Source organism: Patagioenas fasciata, chromosome 1 (assembly GCF_037038585.1).
Source record: "Patagioenas fasciata isolate bPatFas1 chromosome 1, bPatFas1.hap1, whole genome shotgun sequence".
NCBI classification, from domain to species: Eukaryota; Metazoa; Chordata; class Aves; order Columbiformes; family Columbidae; genus Patagioenas; species Patagioenas fasciata.
This window is the reverse complement of record NC_092520.1, coordinates 202,070,383-202,088,775: the sequence shown is the minus strand read 5'-3', so window position 1 is coordinate 202,088,775 and position 18,393 is coordinate 202,070,383. Positions and strand designations below refer to the sequence as shown.

At 40.1% G+C, this 18,393-nt stretch overlaps 2 protein-coding genes across 3 annotated transcripts in view; one reads left to right on the top strand and one right to left on the bottom strand.

The window, feature by feature from the left end:
* FBXL13 (F-box and leucine rich repeat protein 13) overlaps positions 1-18,393 on the bottom strand; it is an 86,011-nt gene that overhangs the window by 462 nt on the left and 67,156 nt on the right. Inside the window, exons 18-21 of the mRNA XM_065862587.2 lie at positions 18,069-18,152; positions 17,811-17,870; positions 10,684-10,818; positions 6,670-6,833 (exon numbers count right to left, since the gene is read on the bottom strand). Coding sequence (XP_065718659.2) covers positions 6,670-6,833; positions 10,684-10,818; positions 17,811-17,870; positions 18,069-18,152 — 443 coding nt within the window. The remainder of the gene's footprint in view (positions 1-6,669; positions 6,834-10,683; positions 10,819-17,810; positions 17,871-18,068; positions 18,153-18,393) is intronic.
* The window catches only part of FAM185A (family with sequence similarity 185 member A), a 58,862-nt gene that overhangs the window by 38,461 nt on the left and 2,008 nt on the right, over positions 1-18,393 (top strand). The window contains exon 9 of one of the 2 annotated variants that reach the window (XM_071803453.1): positions 1,179-4,264. The exons of the other annotated variant lie outside the window; for it this stretch is intronic. The gene's annotated coding sequence lies outside the window, so the exon portion shown is untranslated. Of the gene's footprint in view, positions 1-1,178; positions 4,265-18,393 lie in introns of those variants that run through there. 2 annotated transcript variants of the gene reach the window in all.

Here is an 18,393-nt window from a genome sequence, read left to right as displayed (position 1 = left end):
TTAAAAGAGAAGAAAAAAAAAAATGACAGGAGGAATAAAAACAAAATGGCAGAGGCTGTTTCTACAAAGAATACTAAAAGCTCTTTAATGAGCAAGTGTTCCTTGTTTTAACTGAAGCTATCAATATTATAAGAGGTGTTGTGGAAACTAAAAAAGAAGATAATGGGTTAGGCCATAGAGTCACAGAAGGGGCCTCTGGAGATCAGTTAATCCTCATATTGCTCTAAATGGATCCAACTAGACCAGGTGGGTCATGGCTTTGCCAGCTGAGCTCTGACCATCCCTAGGGATGGGGATTGCACAGCCTCTCTGGGAGCCTGTTCAAGTGTTTGACTAGCCTCCTGATTACAAAATAGTTCCCTTGTATATAATCAGAACTTTACATGTGCCATGTGTCCTGTCAGTGCACCTTGGAGAAGTCTGGCTGTGTTTTCTCTTCTGTGTCCTCTGACAGTTACAGACGGCATTCTTGTCTTGTGCCTGAGCAAAGCAATCCTTGCAGCCTCTCTGCACACCAGCTGCTCCAGCCCTTTAATGGTCTCAGTGGTCCTCACCTGTACTTGCTCTAGTGTCAGTGACTGTTTTGACTAAAACACAGATCTCTGGGACTGAGCAGGCGATATCATTGGAATAATAGCGTTGTGTTTTGAAGAAAACACCAATCAAGATAAATAAAGCAGTTACATCAAGAGATACCACAGAATCTCCAGAGTGAAGGCTGTGGTAGCTGTGCAGGTCCCTTTCTCTGTATTTTTCTTCAGTCTCTGTGGCACCTCCAAGTATTTTTACCCTTTCTTGGCTCACCTCCTGCTTTCTTTTTGGCTAATCCTTCCACTTGTACTTATCTTCCATCACCCACCTCTTTTTAAAGTGTATTGATTCTGACACTGAAGTGCACATGCAATGGGCAGTGTAACGGCTCTGATGTTATATGCACTGGCCTGAGTTCACCCCAAGACTGTTTTGCAGCTGATCTGGAAGAGAATTTCCTATGTCGTTCAAAACCCCCATGACCCTCTGATCTCCCTCAGCATTTTGTAGCCACTGCCCCTTTGCAGCACTGGAACACAAAATCAACACACTAGAGCAAACAATATAGAAATAGAAGAAAACGAAGCCTGCTGAGGGAGACACCCTAACAAGAAGTGAAAAGTAACACTCCCCTCCCTCTTTTCCAGCCTCCAGTGCCTTTGTGAGCTGAAGAAACTCAACCCGCCACTTTCTGCCTTTGGAAGGTCTCTTTCTTTCCACGGTGCCTGTGCGCTGGCTGCCAGCCCCCTCTGGCTGCGTGGATCCCCGGCCTCCCCCACCGCTGGCTCCAGAGCTCAGCGGGCTGAGCGAGCGTGTGCTGCTGGGGACAGGCCAGCTCTGCGCCCCCGGCCTGTGCCACGGCTGCAGCCAGGCAGCCTTGCTCCTGCTGGCCCATCTCCTACACTCTGTAACAGAATATAGTGTATGGCATCTAGGCAATAATAGAAAAACAAAATCCAAAGTAAAGGTGTCTGTTATCTGCCAGTAATGCTACTACAGTATTTTTTTTCCCCAAAGTGAAAGTGCTGAAGATGGTTACAGAAGAGGCCGATGTGCACAGCTGCAGTGCACCCCCACAGCAGCGAGGGGTGCAAAAGGGACAAAATTAATGAAGCAAGGAGGGCTCCTTTTCAGCTGCTGCAGGGTATTTTATTTTTTTAATCTAACACTGACACACTGTATGAACCACACGAACACAAAGCTGTATCTGTTTTTATATTAGGGAGGCCTGTGCCGTAGAGGAATGTGTGCACAATTTATATGAGCTATAAGTGCTAAGCTATAAAATAAAAGTCAACTCATCCAAGTCCAAATTCCTGTTTTTCATGGAAACTGCAATGTATGGTGGCTGTCTGAAGCATGTATAAGGGGAGTTGTTACTATTTTTCTGGAAACTTATGCTGTCCCATGCCTGGAGCTACAGTTGATTACTTTGCCAGAAACAGCCATTCATTAATCATCAACACATGGCAAAATAGATCATTTATTTAAGATATACTGTACTGTGATAGAGCCTGCCTATTTATTTATATAGTGTCTTAAATGAGCACATCATTGATGAATAGAAGTATTTCAGCAAATAATTACAATTATCTTTGGCAAAGCAAATATCTCTTGGTATAAGGCAGACAAAAGTACCGGCCCAAACACATGGCTTGAGCAGCACTGGAATATAAGTGAATCTTTACTCAAAGTTTCAATCCCTTTACTAAGGGGGGGGTCACTGGGCAATACAGCTCTGCATCATGATCAGCGTCCTGAACCATTCCAAAATTCAGAAACGTCTCACTGGGCCCATCATAATAAAAAGCAGAGGTTTTGAAAAAGACTTTTTGAGATGAGGTTACAAAAACCCAATCTAGTGAAAAGTAATGGAAAATAAAGACTTAAACATGGGAGAACTGGTTATAGTGCAAATGCAGGAGAAATTAAGCTGAAGAGGCAAGCGGAGGCAGGCAGCTAATGGGAAAAGCAGAAAGCATCCTGCAAGCATGTTCCAGGTTACAGAAGTGATAAGAGTACATAAAAGCTGAAGTATTCTGAGGTCTATGTCAGCTGCAGTAAGTGTATTTATTTATGGCATCCAGTTCGAGCACACATGATGGCCGAAACATGGCACTCCAGGAGCCTCCCTGTCACTTCTGAATATCCACTTACAGTCAGTCAGAAGACAATACTATGGTATTTTTGTTTCTTCTTCAAGAGAAAACTTAATAGTAATTATTCTTAGTCCTTTACCAAATCTTGTGTAGGCTGTCTTCATTTCCGATTACATGTGTGTTGGACTCCCAAATCCTTCCTGCCTTGAGACCTGAGAAATTCTGCCTTTTCAAGAAAACAGAGTTCTTGCAATATCTTCTCTAACCAACAGCAACCATCAGAAAACACAACAATAATAACAAAACCAGAATGTTCTCCATATGTCAAATGTATTGTAGCTGTTAAAACCCATAAGAGTATTTGTCGATGAGTCATTTGTTGACAGAGCAGTCATGCACTTAAAAGATATTTAACTGGTTTCATATTAGTGCAGACAAAAAAAAAATAAAGGAAGCATTTAATTTTGCTCTCAAAGAACAGTTTTTGGTGGAACCGAACTGTCACAGCCGAGAAGCAGTTTGGTGCAAGCGCGAGCCTGGTTGGCCTCTCGTGGCCCTGGCAGGTTGCCTTTCTCATTTTGCACCCAGAAGTGTTGCTAGAGAGAGACACCTTCCTCAGCACTGCGCCCGACTTAAAACAGAACTTGTGTTTTAAAGTTTTAAGGAGAATGTTTTACAGGGAAGTGCTTCTCTAAAGGTGCCAGTGTGTCATTTCTTCTGGGATTAGTCCTAAGTGAATCACAATCAATACAACCTTTTCCTACAGAAGCCACATTTTAAAAAGCAGTAGTTACCTTGCTTTTCCTCTAGTAGAAGGAAACAACTGCACCAGTATCATACACTCCCACAGGTAGAGTATCCATGATTCTTTATGGCATTTAGAAACAGGATTAATTGAAAGTTCATTAGCCTCTGGATACAGAAATATGCAGTAAGATATCAGGTTTTTCTTCTAACATTTAAGAAACCTGGAACCAGGCTAGTATGTTGGCAACTATAATCTTGAATGCTACCTGATACTGGAAAGAATGGACAATTTATATGCTCTGCTCGTAACTGTTTCCTATGAAGCTACATTGGACTGAAACTTGAAGAACTTTGTGGCTCCATATGTTTTTATTTTAATCTAACGAAACAGTAAAAATAATAAAACTTTGAAAAAGAATGTGACACAATACAAGAGATATGCCTCAATATTTGCAAGACTCAGTCTAGTAAGAGATGTCTCCTAGGACTGCTTAGTATTTCATAATAAATAATGTGGAAGTCCTTTGGCAAAATGAAGTATACATGATTTATAGATTTTTGTAGGGCAACTCAAACTAAAAACATATTTCTTCTATTGCTTCTTTAGAACTGAGAATACTAGTGTGTGTAGTTCTCCAGATTAATCTGATTTTTACATAGATGTCCTCTTCCATGTCCTTAAACAGGGAATTAAATGTCTCTGAAATGTCAGTTTCACATCTGCAGAACATAAATTACACCTGAAATCAGCCTTGTCCTCTACATTCTATGAAAATGTAAGGAATAAGGTTTTAAGAGTTAGTCTGACAACAGAAAATGAGGCCCCGTTGTTCATTTTTCTGACAATCTGTTGTTTATTATTCATTACTGAAAACATACAGGTTGCAAATTAAATACACAGTTCTATAAAGATACATTGTGACATGTAAGTGATGGTACCGTCATTGCTTTTGATGGCATTACTGAAAATCTGCTGCAAGATGACTAACAGTGTAGCATCAGTGCCATCGTTTTGCTGTGCTTTTGATGTAGTTATTGGCAGAAAACAAATGCTTTTTATCATTGTCACAAAACTGGCCTTGAACTACAACAAGATTTTTTGCAAGTGTGACACGGGATGTGGAATCTACCTGAATCTAGCTATGAACTGCCTTTTGTTTTCTGAATAGCATTCCATCTAATGGCAATTTTAGAGTCTGACTGAAAGGCTACTTTGACCTTGGCATGGTGAGTCTGGTCTGCAGCGTGCCTGGCTCTGGGGGCCTCTTCAGACCCCTTGGAAGGAGCAAGCAAAATGTCTTCACTGCTGAGCTATTCTACGTGATCAATCCACCTGAAAGATTTTGTCCCAGACTCAAATGGGGTAGGAGTTTCCTATCAGTGAACATATGGTGCAAAGGGCTAGAGACTGAGGCTGGCAAAGAAAAGAACATCCACTGTCACATACCAGAAAGTCAGACTCAAGAAAGTAAAATCTGCAAAGTTTGCCTTGTTCTAAAAATCACAAAAAGGGCAAAGATAACACTGGGTGGAGATGTGTGTCTCATGGCTGCTTTTTGTTTTGTAAAGATCTGTGAGTCTCCAGGGCTTTCTTTACAGTAAAAATAACTGGTTGGGAAATTCCTTGGCTGAGCCAGAAGAGTTTAATCAAGACGTTTGGAGAACCCATAGCATATGGGGCTCTGAGGCACAGGCATAATCCTGGGTCATCCCACAAAGGCTGCAATAGTGCAAATGGTTTTCTGAGAGGTCAGGCCAGCCCTTTGATCATTCCTCACCCAACACAAATTGGAACGCACCCAAATCTCTGTTCCTATTACATCTCACTTCTGTGTGAAGATGTATAAGCAACCGGGGCCTGAAAGGGATGACACACTGTTTGGTGCTCTGAACAAAGATATTAAATCACAGAAAAAGCAAGTCAACAACAGTAATCCAGGGGTAAAAGAAAATCTCCTGAGGCTTAAACTGAGAAAAACTGTAAGTCAGAAAGTTATGAGGAAATTTATCGTATTTGAAATATCTTTTTTTTTTTTCAGAATGAGCACTGTAGTTCATTTAGAATAAATTTTCCGTTCATACTCTTGCATGCCAATCCTTCAAAACACTTTCCATGTTGAAGAAGTATTTAATTAGAAGTAGAGATCTTGAGATGGAAGTTCTGAGATGACATTAAGAAAACTAAGTATGAGACAAGTAAAGAAAATAAAAGTAATGACAGTGGAATTGTTTGTGGTGAGACACATAGAGGGAAATAAACCGAGGAGGGTTTGGAAAGCATGAAACACACTGGAAATATCTTTTAAGTTATTAAGCATCTGCATTGGTCTTGTGGTCTCTAAAGTGGCTATTAAACCCTGGAATGATTTAGCATGGAGTGTGCTATCTACAGTGGTCCTGTTAGAGTGGGGTTGGAGCTCTCCTCCTATCAATATTTTCTATGTGACATAGCATTATATATTTCTAACTCTTCCTGAAGTCAGAAAGTTTGATAAGTTATATACTCAGACATATCAATCATGCTTAAACTGTAGTTCTTTTTCAAGTGGGTTCTTTGGCGTGTCTGGCCACTGTGCAGTTCTGGTCTGTGATGTTCTGAACACCCATGGGAGGATGACAGACATGAGATCTGCATGTCGAAGACTCACAGCTGAAAAATCATGTCTAAACCTGACCAGAACTGTCTGGCTTTTACACGCCATGGGCAATCAAGAGGAGGGGTCCATTTCCACAAGTGGGGAAGCTGGATTGCATTGCAGTAGATGACTTGTTTTTCCTTATTGTAGATCCATAACAAATATGTTTCATTTGTATTTCATGAAACTATGATTATGATACCTTGAGTCATTCCCTGTAACCATGCTGCATTCTGAGAATAAGCCCACATCAATGCCAGATCTGCTTCTGCCACACACTGATGTGGTCAGTGAGAAACAGGCTCCCACAAGCCATCGGGGTGAGCGCAAGTACACAACGTGATGGCTGAGAGCATTAGGCCCAGTCTGGTTTTCTGCCTCACGTTCTCACATGCCATCGAGGTGACATTCTGTGTCTGCAGAAATTTCCCTAACAGGACATTGTCTGCCACAAGGAGAGCAGCAGGATCCCTATTTCCCTTCGCTTCTGGCTGACACAAGAATATGTGGATACCCACGCCAGCCCACAGGAATCTGAAGGCAGTGATGTGACACGCCCTAGATGAAGGAGCAAGATGGCTCAAGCCACATACCCAGCATGGCAGTGTGATGCCAATGAAGAAAAAACACCTCTGAATTAAGAAATATCCTCTTACTTGGTAATGTTTCTACAGTACAGCATCTTGAGAATCTGGAGTTGCTTACAGCCTTTCCAAAGACATTTCAGTGCCTTGTCAGTGAGATGAATGCAACCCGAGACATCCAAGAAGTGAAGATAATGGCAGGCGGCAGCCAAGTATTGGATACAGCTATCAGTCATCTGTAAATGAAACAAAAGACACGCAGCAATTATACATTATTTAACAGTTGAAAGGAAAAAAAAAAAAAACAACCAACACACAAAGCACAATTTTAATCTCCGATTTGTGGGAAAACTATGTTTTAAAATACTTTGTGGAAGTAAAGTTTCTGGTACAGTGGAATTCTGAATCTCTGCAAGAGGCCCTACAAGAACTGTCACTTAAATATCAGGAGCATATTAGGTATTAGTTAACTGTGATTCCAGCACAGTCTAAAGTATTGTGGGATTTTTTTTTCACCTAAGCATAATAGTGTAACTTTCCCAACCTCACAATTTTGCCTGTAACACATGGAAACCTTTAGCCTCAACTGCTATTGCATTGTTCTCTCTGTTAGGCTGCACTTGTAGTTTAGTTAAATCAGATTTGTATCTCAGTTCTCTATTGCACATGAGTGTCTCAAACCAAGACCTTTTTAACTTACAGAGGTTTTCCTTTAGCTCTGAAGCAGGGCTGCTTAGCTCCACATCATAATTCCATTTTTCTAAAGTGATATTCATTGCCATTGACACTGGAAGTCGCATTTGGGAAAAACATCAGACATGGAGTCTCCAAGGTACACAAGCAGTCATGCGAGCTACTTAATCACTCCACTGACCTCAACGGGAACAGTCAAGAACACATTCTGCACATACTTTAATTACCTTGTTCAGTCAGGACCAAAAATCAAGAGGGGATGTACTAAAGACCTTTTGAAGATACTTGATTAAAATCAGTGGAGTGGGAAGGTGGAAAGAGAGATGAGGCATTCACTTGCACTAAACAGCCAATCTCATGAGAATCGAAAAGGGACAAGAAGGCAAGATAAAGCTGGGACCTTGGGCTGTGGAACAGAAAATTAGCACACTATCTTGTGATACAGTCCTCCTGGAATATAGTGGTAATTCTGTGCTTTGTGCATTCCAGATTTAGCTACATGCTCAATTTTAAGATCTTAAATAGATAAATAAATAGATTAAAAGAGTAATAAGTAGATTAAAAGATGAATAAATAGATTATATTCCTATTGAAATAAAAGTAAATTGCTGACTCTGAAGTCAGTATCAGATGCGTTAAGGAGAAATGTGCATCTTACACTCAGTCCTATTCCCTTTAGAGGACTGAAGCACAGAATTCATTGACAATCTAATTGTGTCTTCAGAACTTTGCTATTTAAATAGCTGATTCATTTCACCAGAAATTTATTTTCAAGTCTTGCTGTATTTTTTCATGTGAAGGATATGTTTCCCACAGCAAATTCATTTTTTTCCTATGAAATAAGAATTACTCTTGAATCAGGCTCATTCCTTGAGTACAACTCAGAACTGCACTGCTGAATGTCTTGTAGTATCAGCATTTGCGGTATTGCTTGCCCCTGTCCCAGGCGTACAGAAACATGACAGGGAGGCCCACTGCACTGTCACTGAAGCTGGTGGGGTTTGTTCAAAGACAATTATTTTGCTCTAGTAGACATGATTAAAATGATAAGCTCTTCTAATATTAAAGTAACCTGAATACCACATGCCAAAACATTCTTAATGGACACATATTTCTTTATTGATTTTGTCCATGTTCTCTTGCTATGTTTTTTTGTTGTTTGTTTGTTTTTAATATAGCTGATGTTGCAGGACATGACTGTCAGACATATTAACATATATGCTTTGGAACAGGTTAATTCTTACTTTAATCTCCTGACCATTTTTAAACAGCCTCTGAGTGGAAAATATTTCCTTCCTTAGCAGCTGGATCCCTTCACCTTATACTAGAGATTGCCAAAGGATTTGAAAGACCCATTAGTTTTAACATCCACAGGTGTACCCAGCTCATTTTATGGAGTTGCAAGCTGGATTCATGTCAAAAAAGGACTTGTAAACTAATGTGTAGGTTTATTTGAAATAGTCTTGATGTTCTTTTCTGAAAATAGTAGGGTATTTGCAGTTAACAGATTGGCTTTGTAACTGTTTAAATAAAAGATACCATCTAGGAACAAAGCACTGGAAGGGGATTACTGGGTCACTACTTCTTGTTCCATTTGAAGGAACTACAAAATATGACCCAGTTCATTCCCTTATCACGAGCCATCCTAACATTCCTTAACACTTGGCCTGTTTCCCTTCCCAGGATGCTGTTTTACAAGTCATTGCTCTGATAATTGGAAACTCCCAATTTACAGCCTAAATGTGTCAACTGCCATTTTAGAGGGCGTTTCCAGGTTGGGTTTATGGTTGGTTGGTTGGTTTTGTGTTTTTGTTTATGGTTTGGTTTTGTTGTCCTTTGGTTTGTTTTTGTGGTGTGGGTGTTTTTATCATTGTTGGTTTTGGTGTGATTTGGTTTGGATTTGGTTGGTTGGTTTGTTTTCTGTGTTAGTCTATAAGGGGTAGTGGAAACCATGGCAGGGAAGACTGCTTGCAAAACTACATAACTACAATTACTTTGGGAAGAACTCAGTCCACAACTTTTTATTATTACTAGCATTATGGGAAAATAGCATAATATCTATCTAAAAGCAAGGGATACAGAAGATTGAGATGAATACATAATAATTAATGCTGTACAGCAGGTATCTGTAAGATACAAACCTAACGTAAGACACAGAGCAACTGCCTTGGCCTGGCAGATCTGAGACACCAGCATGTGGGCTTTGGCCTAGAAGCTGAGAAACTCATTTTTGAAAATCTAGTGAACCGATTGGAACACAAATAATTCAGGGCTGGCTCACTACTCAGCCAGGTCACCTCAAGCTATCTGGCCAGAAGGCTGAGGTGCTGAGGCACCCAGTGAATGAGAGGACACAAGGGCCATGCACAGGGCTGGAAGGGCAGTCATGGGTCATGGAGGTGGGTGCTGGAGAGGAGGACGGCAGGGACAAGCGATGGGTGCAGACGTATTGTGGAAGGGAAGAGGACATAGGCACTGCAGCAGGAAAAAAAGGGGGAAACTGGTCCAATGAATATGATGAAATTTTAAAGGAGAGTTCAAGATGAACCTTTCCAAAAGTAGCAATAAACTTAGTCTATTCCCACTTGATAGTGATGGAAGCAACACTACAACATTTTTTCCATGGAATTAAAAAAAAAAAATAAAAAGAAATCAGCATTGTAGAAATTGCATTTGAATGCTTATTCCCAAATTACATCAAGTATTTGGTTTCGCTCTTAAGGAAAATAATTAAAAGCACAGAAATAACGAGATGCATAAAATCCAGAGGTATTAAGTCAGAAAGTAGAGGGGAATAAGATTTATGCCTTCAGAACAGCAATAATCTCAAAAGGGAACACACATTCTGATACAAGTAAAAGATAATTGAGATGCTGGACTTTAATCAAAAATAAATTACAGGGAAAATGTAGGATGCAAAAATGCTGCAGTATGACCTCATTTTAAAGAGGAACTAAGTTTCATTATAGATAAGCATGTGATAAGCATGAAAATACCAAGAGTTGTTGAAACAAAGACACCATGCTTTGGAAGCACCCAAACCACCAGAAGCTGAGAGAGTATTTGCAAGAAGTATCACTAAAAGCCCCTCTCTCTTCACCCTTCCCTAGATATCAACCCCTAGAGAGACAAACCTTTACCTGATCCAGTGCAGACACCTTTACATTGTAGCTGCAACCATCAGAAGAATGCCAAGCACTCTCAAGAGCCAACTCTCAGAACCTAAAACTCACAGAAAGTCAGCTGAACTTGAGCTCTGATTTCCAGATTAGTTGGGTATGTTGTAGAATTGTGACAAGACACAGATGCCAGCAGGTCAAAGTTCTGAATGAAATCCAAAGTGGTTCTCTGCAATAGCAATCCCAGAGCTCTCGCCCCGTTTCTCACACGAACCTTTGGGCACCCCGCGATGCTGACAGCTGTGAGTCTGCGGCAGTGAAACGCCATCGCTCGCACGGCTTCGTCCGTCAGCTGAGGGCAGGAAGAGACACGGCAGCATTCCAGGTGTTTTGTGCCCTTGCAGAACTCCTGAAAGGGAGACAAACCAATCATTCTTACGTGACATGTCTACTCTATTTTCCTCAGTTTATGACACATTTACATTAATCCATTTGTCCACATCAGGCACTTCAGTTTTGCAGGTACCCTCTGTTAGTAGTGAAGTCATTCAGCTGTTGGATGTAAATGTCACTAGAAGAAGAAGAAATGCATTAAGAGGCTATTTTCCATTGCTTATATATTATACTACGTGTTCATTAGACTAACATTCATGTAAGTTCCACTGTATATATTAAAATATGTTGGATTTGGGTTCTTTAAATGGAGCACAACACAGAACCTAAAGGTTTGTGCTTAAAGGACCAGCCCCAAATACATATATTCTTCCACTCTCTGCAAATGCCAATTTCTGTGTATATTAACTTCTCTCCTTTTTTTTGAAAAAATGAACAAACAAATGTATTTGTATAAATTACAATATTTTCTTGGTAAGGAACAGGTAAGAATCTCAGGACTGTCACTCAGGAGTTGTAGCTTCTGATTTGCTCTGTGGAGCTCAAGCCAATCAACTGCTGAAGTGTCATGGAATTCCTGCTGTTGTACGTGATGACTACAATTTCTAGCTTCATTTTTAGAGTGAATAAACACCTGCAGATCCTATCGACTTCAATTCCAGCACCTTTGTAACTCAGGTATTAGGTATTTCATATGCCCTGTAGAACAGATCATTTTGGAAAATACCAGACCAGACCAAACTACTACTACTGTTAAGACATTCTAGCTCCTACATTAGCTTTTCAGTTTTTACACAAAGGCCAATTACAAGGCAAGTCGAAAAGACCAAAGGGACAATTAGACCACCTCAATATGTTCATGTATTTTTTATCTTACATAGTTGCACCTCTGGCAGGTGATCATATGAACAAAAATGTTTGGTGAAATGCATGTTTAAGTGTGTATTTTAAACAGCCTAAACAACCCCACATAAAACTTTGCTTCTCTTGAAACATGGGTAGTTAAAACTTTGATGTACTATGCATATTTATTCTTTGCAATGAAACTCCTACGAAAGGCCACCTAGATTCATAAAATACACTTTTCTCCTTTGCCCTCTGAAACTTTGTTTACCTCTTGGTCTGAAACTTTTTCAAGCCTGAAAATATTCACTTCTAGGCCTCTAGAGAGAAGAAGGTAGACCATAATTTGTGTTTGTGGAAACCTTCTCCTGAAGAGCCTGCAGATTTAAACTGTGACATTAACTCAAGAATGAAACAACCTAAAATTATTTCTTCATTAGAGCATCTTAGAACATTTTGCGGCTCAAGCAAAGCTTTAGGTTCAGTGCGAATCCTTCTGTGATGTCCAGCCTAGAACCATGGGAGATGCCTTAAATTTGTTGCCGAGCTGATCTTTCAGGCCTGCTAATCTTGGCCTAAGGCCAGTGTAATTTGTCATTTACTGGAATGGAAATACTACCTCTGTAGGGGAAAGAAGGAAACACTTACATAGTAGATTGAATAAAAAATACTGATTGCACAAAGCTTTTCAAAACTTCCAGTAATTAGTCCTGAGATACACAGACTGGGGGCTACATGGATAAATAACACATGTATGCACACAGAGACACTCAAATGCATATATTTATCATGCACGAATATTGCACATTTATAATTCTGAAAAAAATCTATAGTAATCAGGCAATTGCTTTTGACACATAGTTATTTCTTCCTTATGTAAACCAGGAAGTCAGGCACTAAGATACGGTTGATCACTGGTCAAAGTTAGCTCTTTGATGAGCAAAAAGTATGTGACTGTGCATGACTTTCACAAGTCTTGCCTAAAGAGATGCAAATAAACTTATTAAATCTGAGATTTGTTTAATAGATTGGAATTTTAGAATTTTTTGTCTCTATCCTCACTCTAAGTTTTTTTTTCTATCTGTCTCTCAGTAAAGCTGTAGCAAGGCAGTGCTGCTTGGGCTTCTTTTATTTTACAAATAGCAGGATGTGAATGCTTAACTTAGGACTGGTTAGAGTGGACAATTCAGAACTTAGAAAAATTGACTTCTGTACCTTTCCTATTTCAGTCCTAGCTTTACAGGCTGTTACCCACAACACAGAAACATTCTAAACCCAATAACTGAATGGTTTTTATCCACGTGTAAGAGAAACTGCATTCCCTTCAGGATGAGGCCTCCGATGTGATGACTTAATCACCACATTCTCAGCGAGGGTACGTAGCACAAGCTGAAGCCAAGATTTCAATGCCTGTGTGATAGGATTATCTTGTTTTTACTGGCATAGTTTGCATACATATTTTAAATGTCCTTCAAAGTTAGGTTCTGAATTTGCTCACAACTTTAAGTCTACGCCTACTTTATTTTGCAAATAGCACTAAAATTATATTTGCAAAGGAAATGGAGCTTTGTTTGCTCTCTTCATCTCTGTGTCCCTGGTTCTAAACCTATAGAGAAAATAACAGAAGAGGTTGTGAAGATAAATCATGTTTGCAAAACATTTAGACACTGCAAAGAATTGAATACCAGATGAAGGCAATAACATTTTCTAACTTATTTGTACAATTTTAATTCTGTGTAAATAAGACCTGAGGACACACACAAGAATAAATGAAAATATAAAATACTAAATTGCTACTCATTAAATGCGCATCATCTGAGTTACGAAGAAGCAAAGAGCCTATTTATAAAATATGTGGTCACGTAAGCATTTACAGACTGTTATAATGTCTGGGAACAAGTAAACAAATTAACACTGTACAGTCAACCTTATTTTTGGCAGGTAATAACTTTCAGCAATTTACCTTAACAGTGTTAGTAAAGCCCTCTTAATATGCATTTTCTTTTCACGTAATTTAAATATTCTTTATATAATCAAAGGATGACCAAGATGTGCAGCATGCAATGGGGTTAACTCTACAAATTTTCTGTAGTATCCTTAGATTCAGCGTACAAAAAAAAAGGAGTTGCCATTTCATTTCGAGTTACTCCCTCACCTCTTTTTTCTCCTGCCCTCCCTGGGTCCATGACAACACAGCTTCTGTAACTCCTACCTGTACTCCCTGCTGGTGCTTTCTTCCTCTAAAAGTTCAAATTCATACGGCAGACAAGGAAAGCATAAACGCTTAGTTTTTCACAGTCTTTTTTTGAACTTACTCTGTGTAGTGAGACAACTGAAATATAGTTTCTTAGCCATAAGGACAGCACAATGCAGATGTGAATATTCTCCTCCGAAAGCAGCAGCACCAGCACTACAAGACTTTCCATGAGATACACAAGATTTATGTACTTGGTCAAAGTTTTGGTTAAAAACATGGACCTTTAAACAGAACATTTACGAACGGCCAGTCAGAATTATTCCTAAAGAAGCAAATCCTTATAGCCTGACGTGTTTACTGGGCAACGAGATTCAATCCAGATGCGTCCCTTGTGGTGCAGCAACAACTGACTCATCCTTACAATATATGGCTATAAAATGATGGATGTTGGAACTTTAAAATGGAAAAAATGTAGGAGCTGAAGACAGGGATTACGTGATGGCATCGCTTGTACCTGCAGTCTCACAATCTGCAAGTGTTTATGGGCATGAAATTTGTATCATTAAAAAACATGATTTAAGCATTTCTGCTATACATGGTTAGGAACAATTCTCAGTTACAGTAGAAGTGCTCTTATTTGGATGTAAATCCTCTCTCCTACCTAATAAGATGGATGGATCTTTTTTCTACCGTAAAGTTACCAACTAGTGTTTATTTCTTATATTGCTGCGAAATAGAAAGCAGTAGATCTATGCAATCCTATTGAATTTGTGAAAACTTAAGCAACCTGTGAATTTCACAGGTGAACTATACATTTTGGAGACAGTCTTCTCCTTTTTTTCACTCTCAATTTTCAAACCAGGTCCATTTCACACCCACTAGATTAAGTATGGAAGTAAACAGCAAACCCCCGTTCACCCTTTTCACGCCACCTGCGATTGAACAGATCTCTGTCGTGTTCCCTCAGCCATCTCCTTTCCACACTGCGGGTTCTGCGCTTGTCTGTTCCTTTTATGGAGATTGTACCAGACCTCTGATCATCCCTGTTACCCTCTCCGAAGCTTTTCCAGTTTCCAGTGCAATGCTTTACCCATAAAAAGAAGCATAGTAACACCGAATAGCGGATTTTACCAAAACAAGAGAATTTAGTCAGGGGTGGCAAGTCTCATTGTTGACATTCATTAAAAAAAGCAAGTCAGTAAATCAGAAATATCAAAAAAATGCATAAGGATTGTAAAACGAAATTCAAATACTGTATTATTAATAATATTTCCATGGTAATTGCTGACTATTCAAAAGATAAAATATTTTCTCACTGTGTAACTCCATAATTTATCATCAAGGTAAATAACTGTCTTTCTACAAATTAATTAATTTCCTGTTTGATTCCTTTATAAAGATTATTGACCATGGGAAATTTCTAACTTCATAGGCTAAGTTTAAGATCAGAACACTAAACAACACATTTTTAGCCTAATCTTTTTATTTTAAGAACAATATCTCGCTTTATGTTGCCTGAATCCACTGTCTATAATAACAATTTTAAAAATAAAAACAATGGAAAAAAAGAAGCTTAGTGAGACTCAATAGGTGTCTTGCTGTGAGCATCATGAGGTTTTTAGAATGAGACATCAGTATTTCAAACACCTAGTTTAAAACACATTTAGTCCATTTTCTAGCAGATTAGTTTCATCAGTAGATATGAATAAAATATGCGTTTGAAGTTTTTTCATAGAACATTTTAAAAGCTTTTTTATTCAAATAATGACACTGTGCAATTTGTGCTAAGTTTCCCATAAAACAGCTGAGCCATCTCTTCAATCTGGTGAAGATGCACGTGGATTTCTTTTTGAAATACAATTTGTTATTTTTAATCATAGCGGTGATATCATTTATGCTGGTAAGAAATATGCCTTTAGACTTATATTAAGACATTTTTGTGTCAGTAAGAGATATGATGCGTAGTAATATATCACCAGCATATGAGGAACCAAGTGTAACAGATTAAAAGAAATTCAACTATTTCATTGAGTGAGGCCTGTTAAGTCATGTAAATACGGCACTCAGCAAATGACTGATTAAAGAAGCAGAAAGCAAGACCTGAAAGCCCACACCAGCAATAGGAATCGTATCTTCTAGACAGAAATCAGTGAAGGATTTGTAAAGCAAGAAAGAGTAGTACCAGCAGTTTAGACTGCAGTTTGCACAGTATAATTCACTAGAAATTGGGGCTCTTGTGGAGAGAATTTCAGAGTCAAGCAGAGGGCAAAATTCAAGATTAGAATAATAGAAGCATAGAATCATAGAATTGTTTTGGTTGGAAAAGACCTTTAAGATCATCAAGTCCAACCATTAACCTAACACTGCCAAGTCCCAGGCTTATCTCTAGTGAGCCTGGTTTTATCTCTTTCCCCCTTCAAATCTAGTCTAAAGCTCTTTCAATGAGTCCTGCTAGCTCCTGTGCAAAGATCCTTTTCCCACTTTGAGACAGGTGTACCCTGTCTGTCACTGGCAGGCCCGGTCTCATGTAAACTGACCCATGATCAAAAAACCCCAAATTCTGATGGTGACACGAGGCTCAGAGGCAGGTATTGATCTGCTGGCTCTTCCTGTTTGTTCCCTCATCGTTCCCTGGGACTGGAAGGACAGAGGAAAACACTGCTTGTGCTCCTGATCCCTTGACCAGCTGTCCTAAGACCCTGAAGTCTCTCTGGATCACCCTTGGATTTCTCGCTGCAGCTTCATCACTGCCTACCTGAAAAATCACTAACAGATCATAATCTGAGTGCCATACCAGGGTAGGAAGCTTTGTCCTCACACCTTTATCTCTGGCCCCAGCAGTGTAGGGGAAAGGGACCTGGGAGTCCTGGTGGACAGCAGGATGACCATGAGCCAGCACTGTGCCCTTGTGGCCAGGAAGGTCAATGGCATCCTGGGGTATATTAGGAGGCGGGTGGTCAGTAGGTCCAGAGAGGTTCTCCTTCCCCTCTACTCTGCCCGGGTGAGACCACATCTGGAATATTGTGTCCAGTTCTGGGCCCCTCAGTTCCAGAAGGACAGGGAACTACTGGAGAGAGTCCAGCGCAGGGCAGCAAAGATGATGAAGGGGGTGGAGCATCTCCTGCATAAGGAAAGGCTGAGGGAGCTGGGTCTCTTTAGCTTGGAGAAGAGGAGACTGAGGGGTGACCTCATTAATGTTTACAAATATATAAAGGGTGAGTGTCACGAGGATGGAGCCAGGCTCTTCTTGGTGGCAACCAGCGGTAGGACAAGGGGTAATGGGTTCAAACTGGAACACAAAAGGTTCCACTTAAATTTGAGAAGAAACTTCTTCTCAGTAAGGGTAACAGACACTGGAACAGGCTGCCCAGGGGGTTGTAGAGTCTCCTACTCTGGAGACATTCAAAACCTGCCTGGACACCTTCCTGTGTAACCTCATCTGGGTGTTCCTGCTCCGGCAGGGGGATTGGACTGGATGAGCTTTCGAGGTCCCTTCCAATCCCTGACATTCTGTGATTCTGTGAGGCAGCAGACTTCCTAAGAAGTGGGTCTGGTCTGCAAATCAGGCCTTCTGTTCACTTCAGAAGGGAGGCTCCTATGGCAATGACACTTTTTTTTTCTTTTTGGAAGCAGTTTTTGAGGGGGGTCGTATCAGCGACACCTCCAAGCTGGATGAACCATCATCCTCATCAGTGTTCAGTTACACTTGCAGAGCCTCATGCCTCTCATTCAGGGGCACCTGGGAAGGTGGGGTGGTCACAGACGAGACACCTGCTGCACCGGGCAGGAGCTGATCACCATTGCCTCCTGTCCCTTGGGTCACTGCATTCAGACAGACAGAGAGAGGACCAGGAATCCTCTGCATTGTGTGTCCTGTCTGCCTGTCAGGCCTGTCCCAGGGCAGGCAGGGTGTGATTCCAGTCGTCGCTCTCCCTTTCGCACTCCCTGGTGCTCCCCAGCCTGCTCACCTCCTCCCGGTGCTCTGCCAGTTCCTCTACCTGGGTGCTCCTCCCACAGGGTGCTCGCTGCTGCTTTCATGGAAGGAATGAAAAAAAAAATTGAAAGGAATAAAAGGGAAGAATAATTTGTAAGAGTGAGAGTGTAGAATGGTGTAATGAACAATGAATTATGATGTACAGAGTAAAATAAGACCAGTTTTGGACATGGTTAGGTTGAAGAAACAGAGAGGCTTCCAGGAAACGTCAAGAAAAGAGGTGAAGTTTTACCTGAATCCCAGTATCACTGATGTTTTTGCATTCTGATAGAGAAAGTTCCTTTATTTTTCCATGGCAGCCAAGGGCCCTCAAGCCCTAAAAAAATTCCAGAAAATTTAAATTAAAACTTAAAAACAATAAAAAGCAATACATGCAATTATATGTAATTACCTTTAATATGTTAAAATGGTCAATAATAGCCAATGCCTGCATATTAAAGCTTCTAAGAATTACATCACCTTTTAAGACGTTCTCTTCAGCAGAACACATATAGTTTATTTTCTGATTTTTGCTTAAAGTATGTACAAGTTTTAAGAATTCTTTGCAGAAATAATTC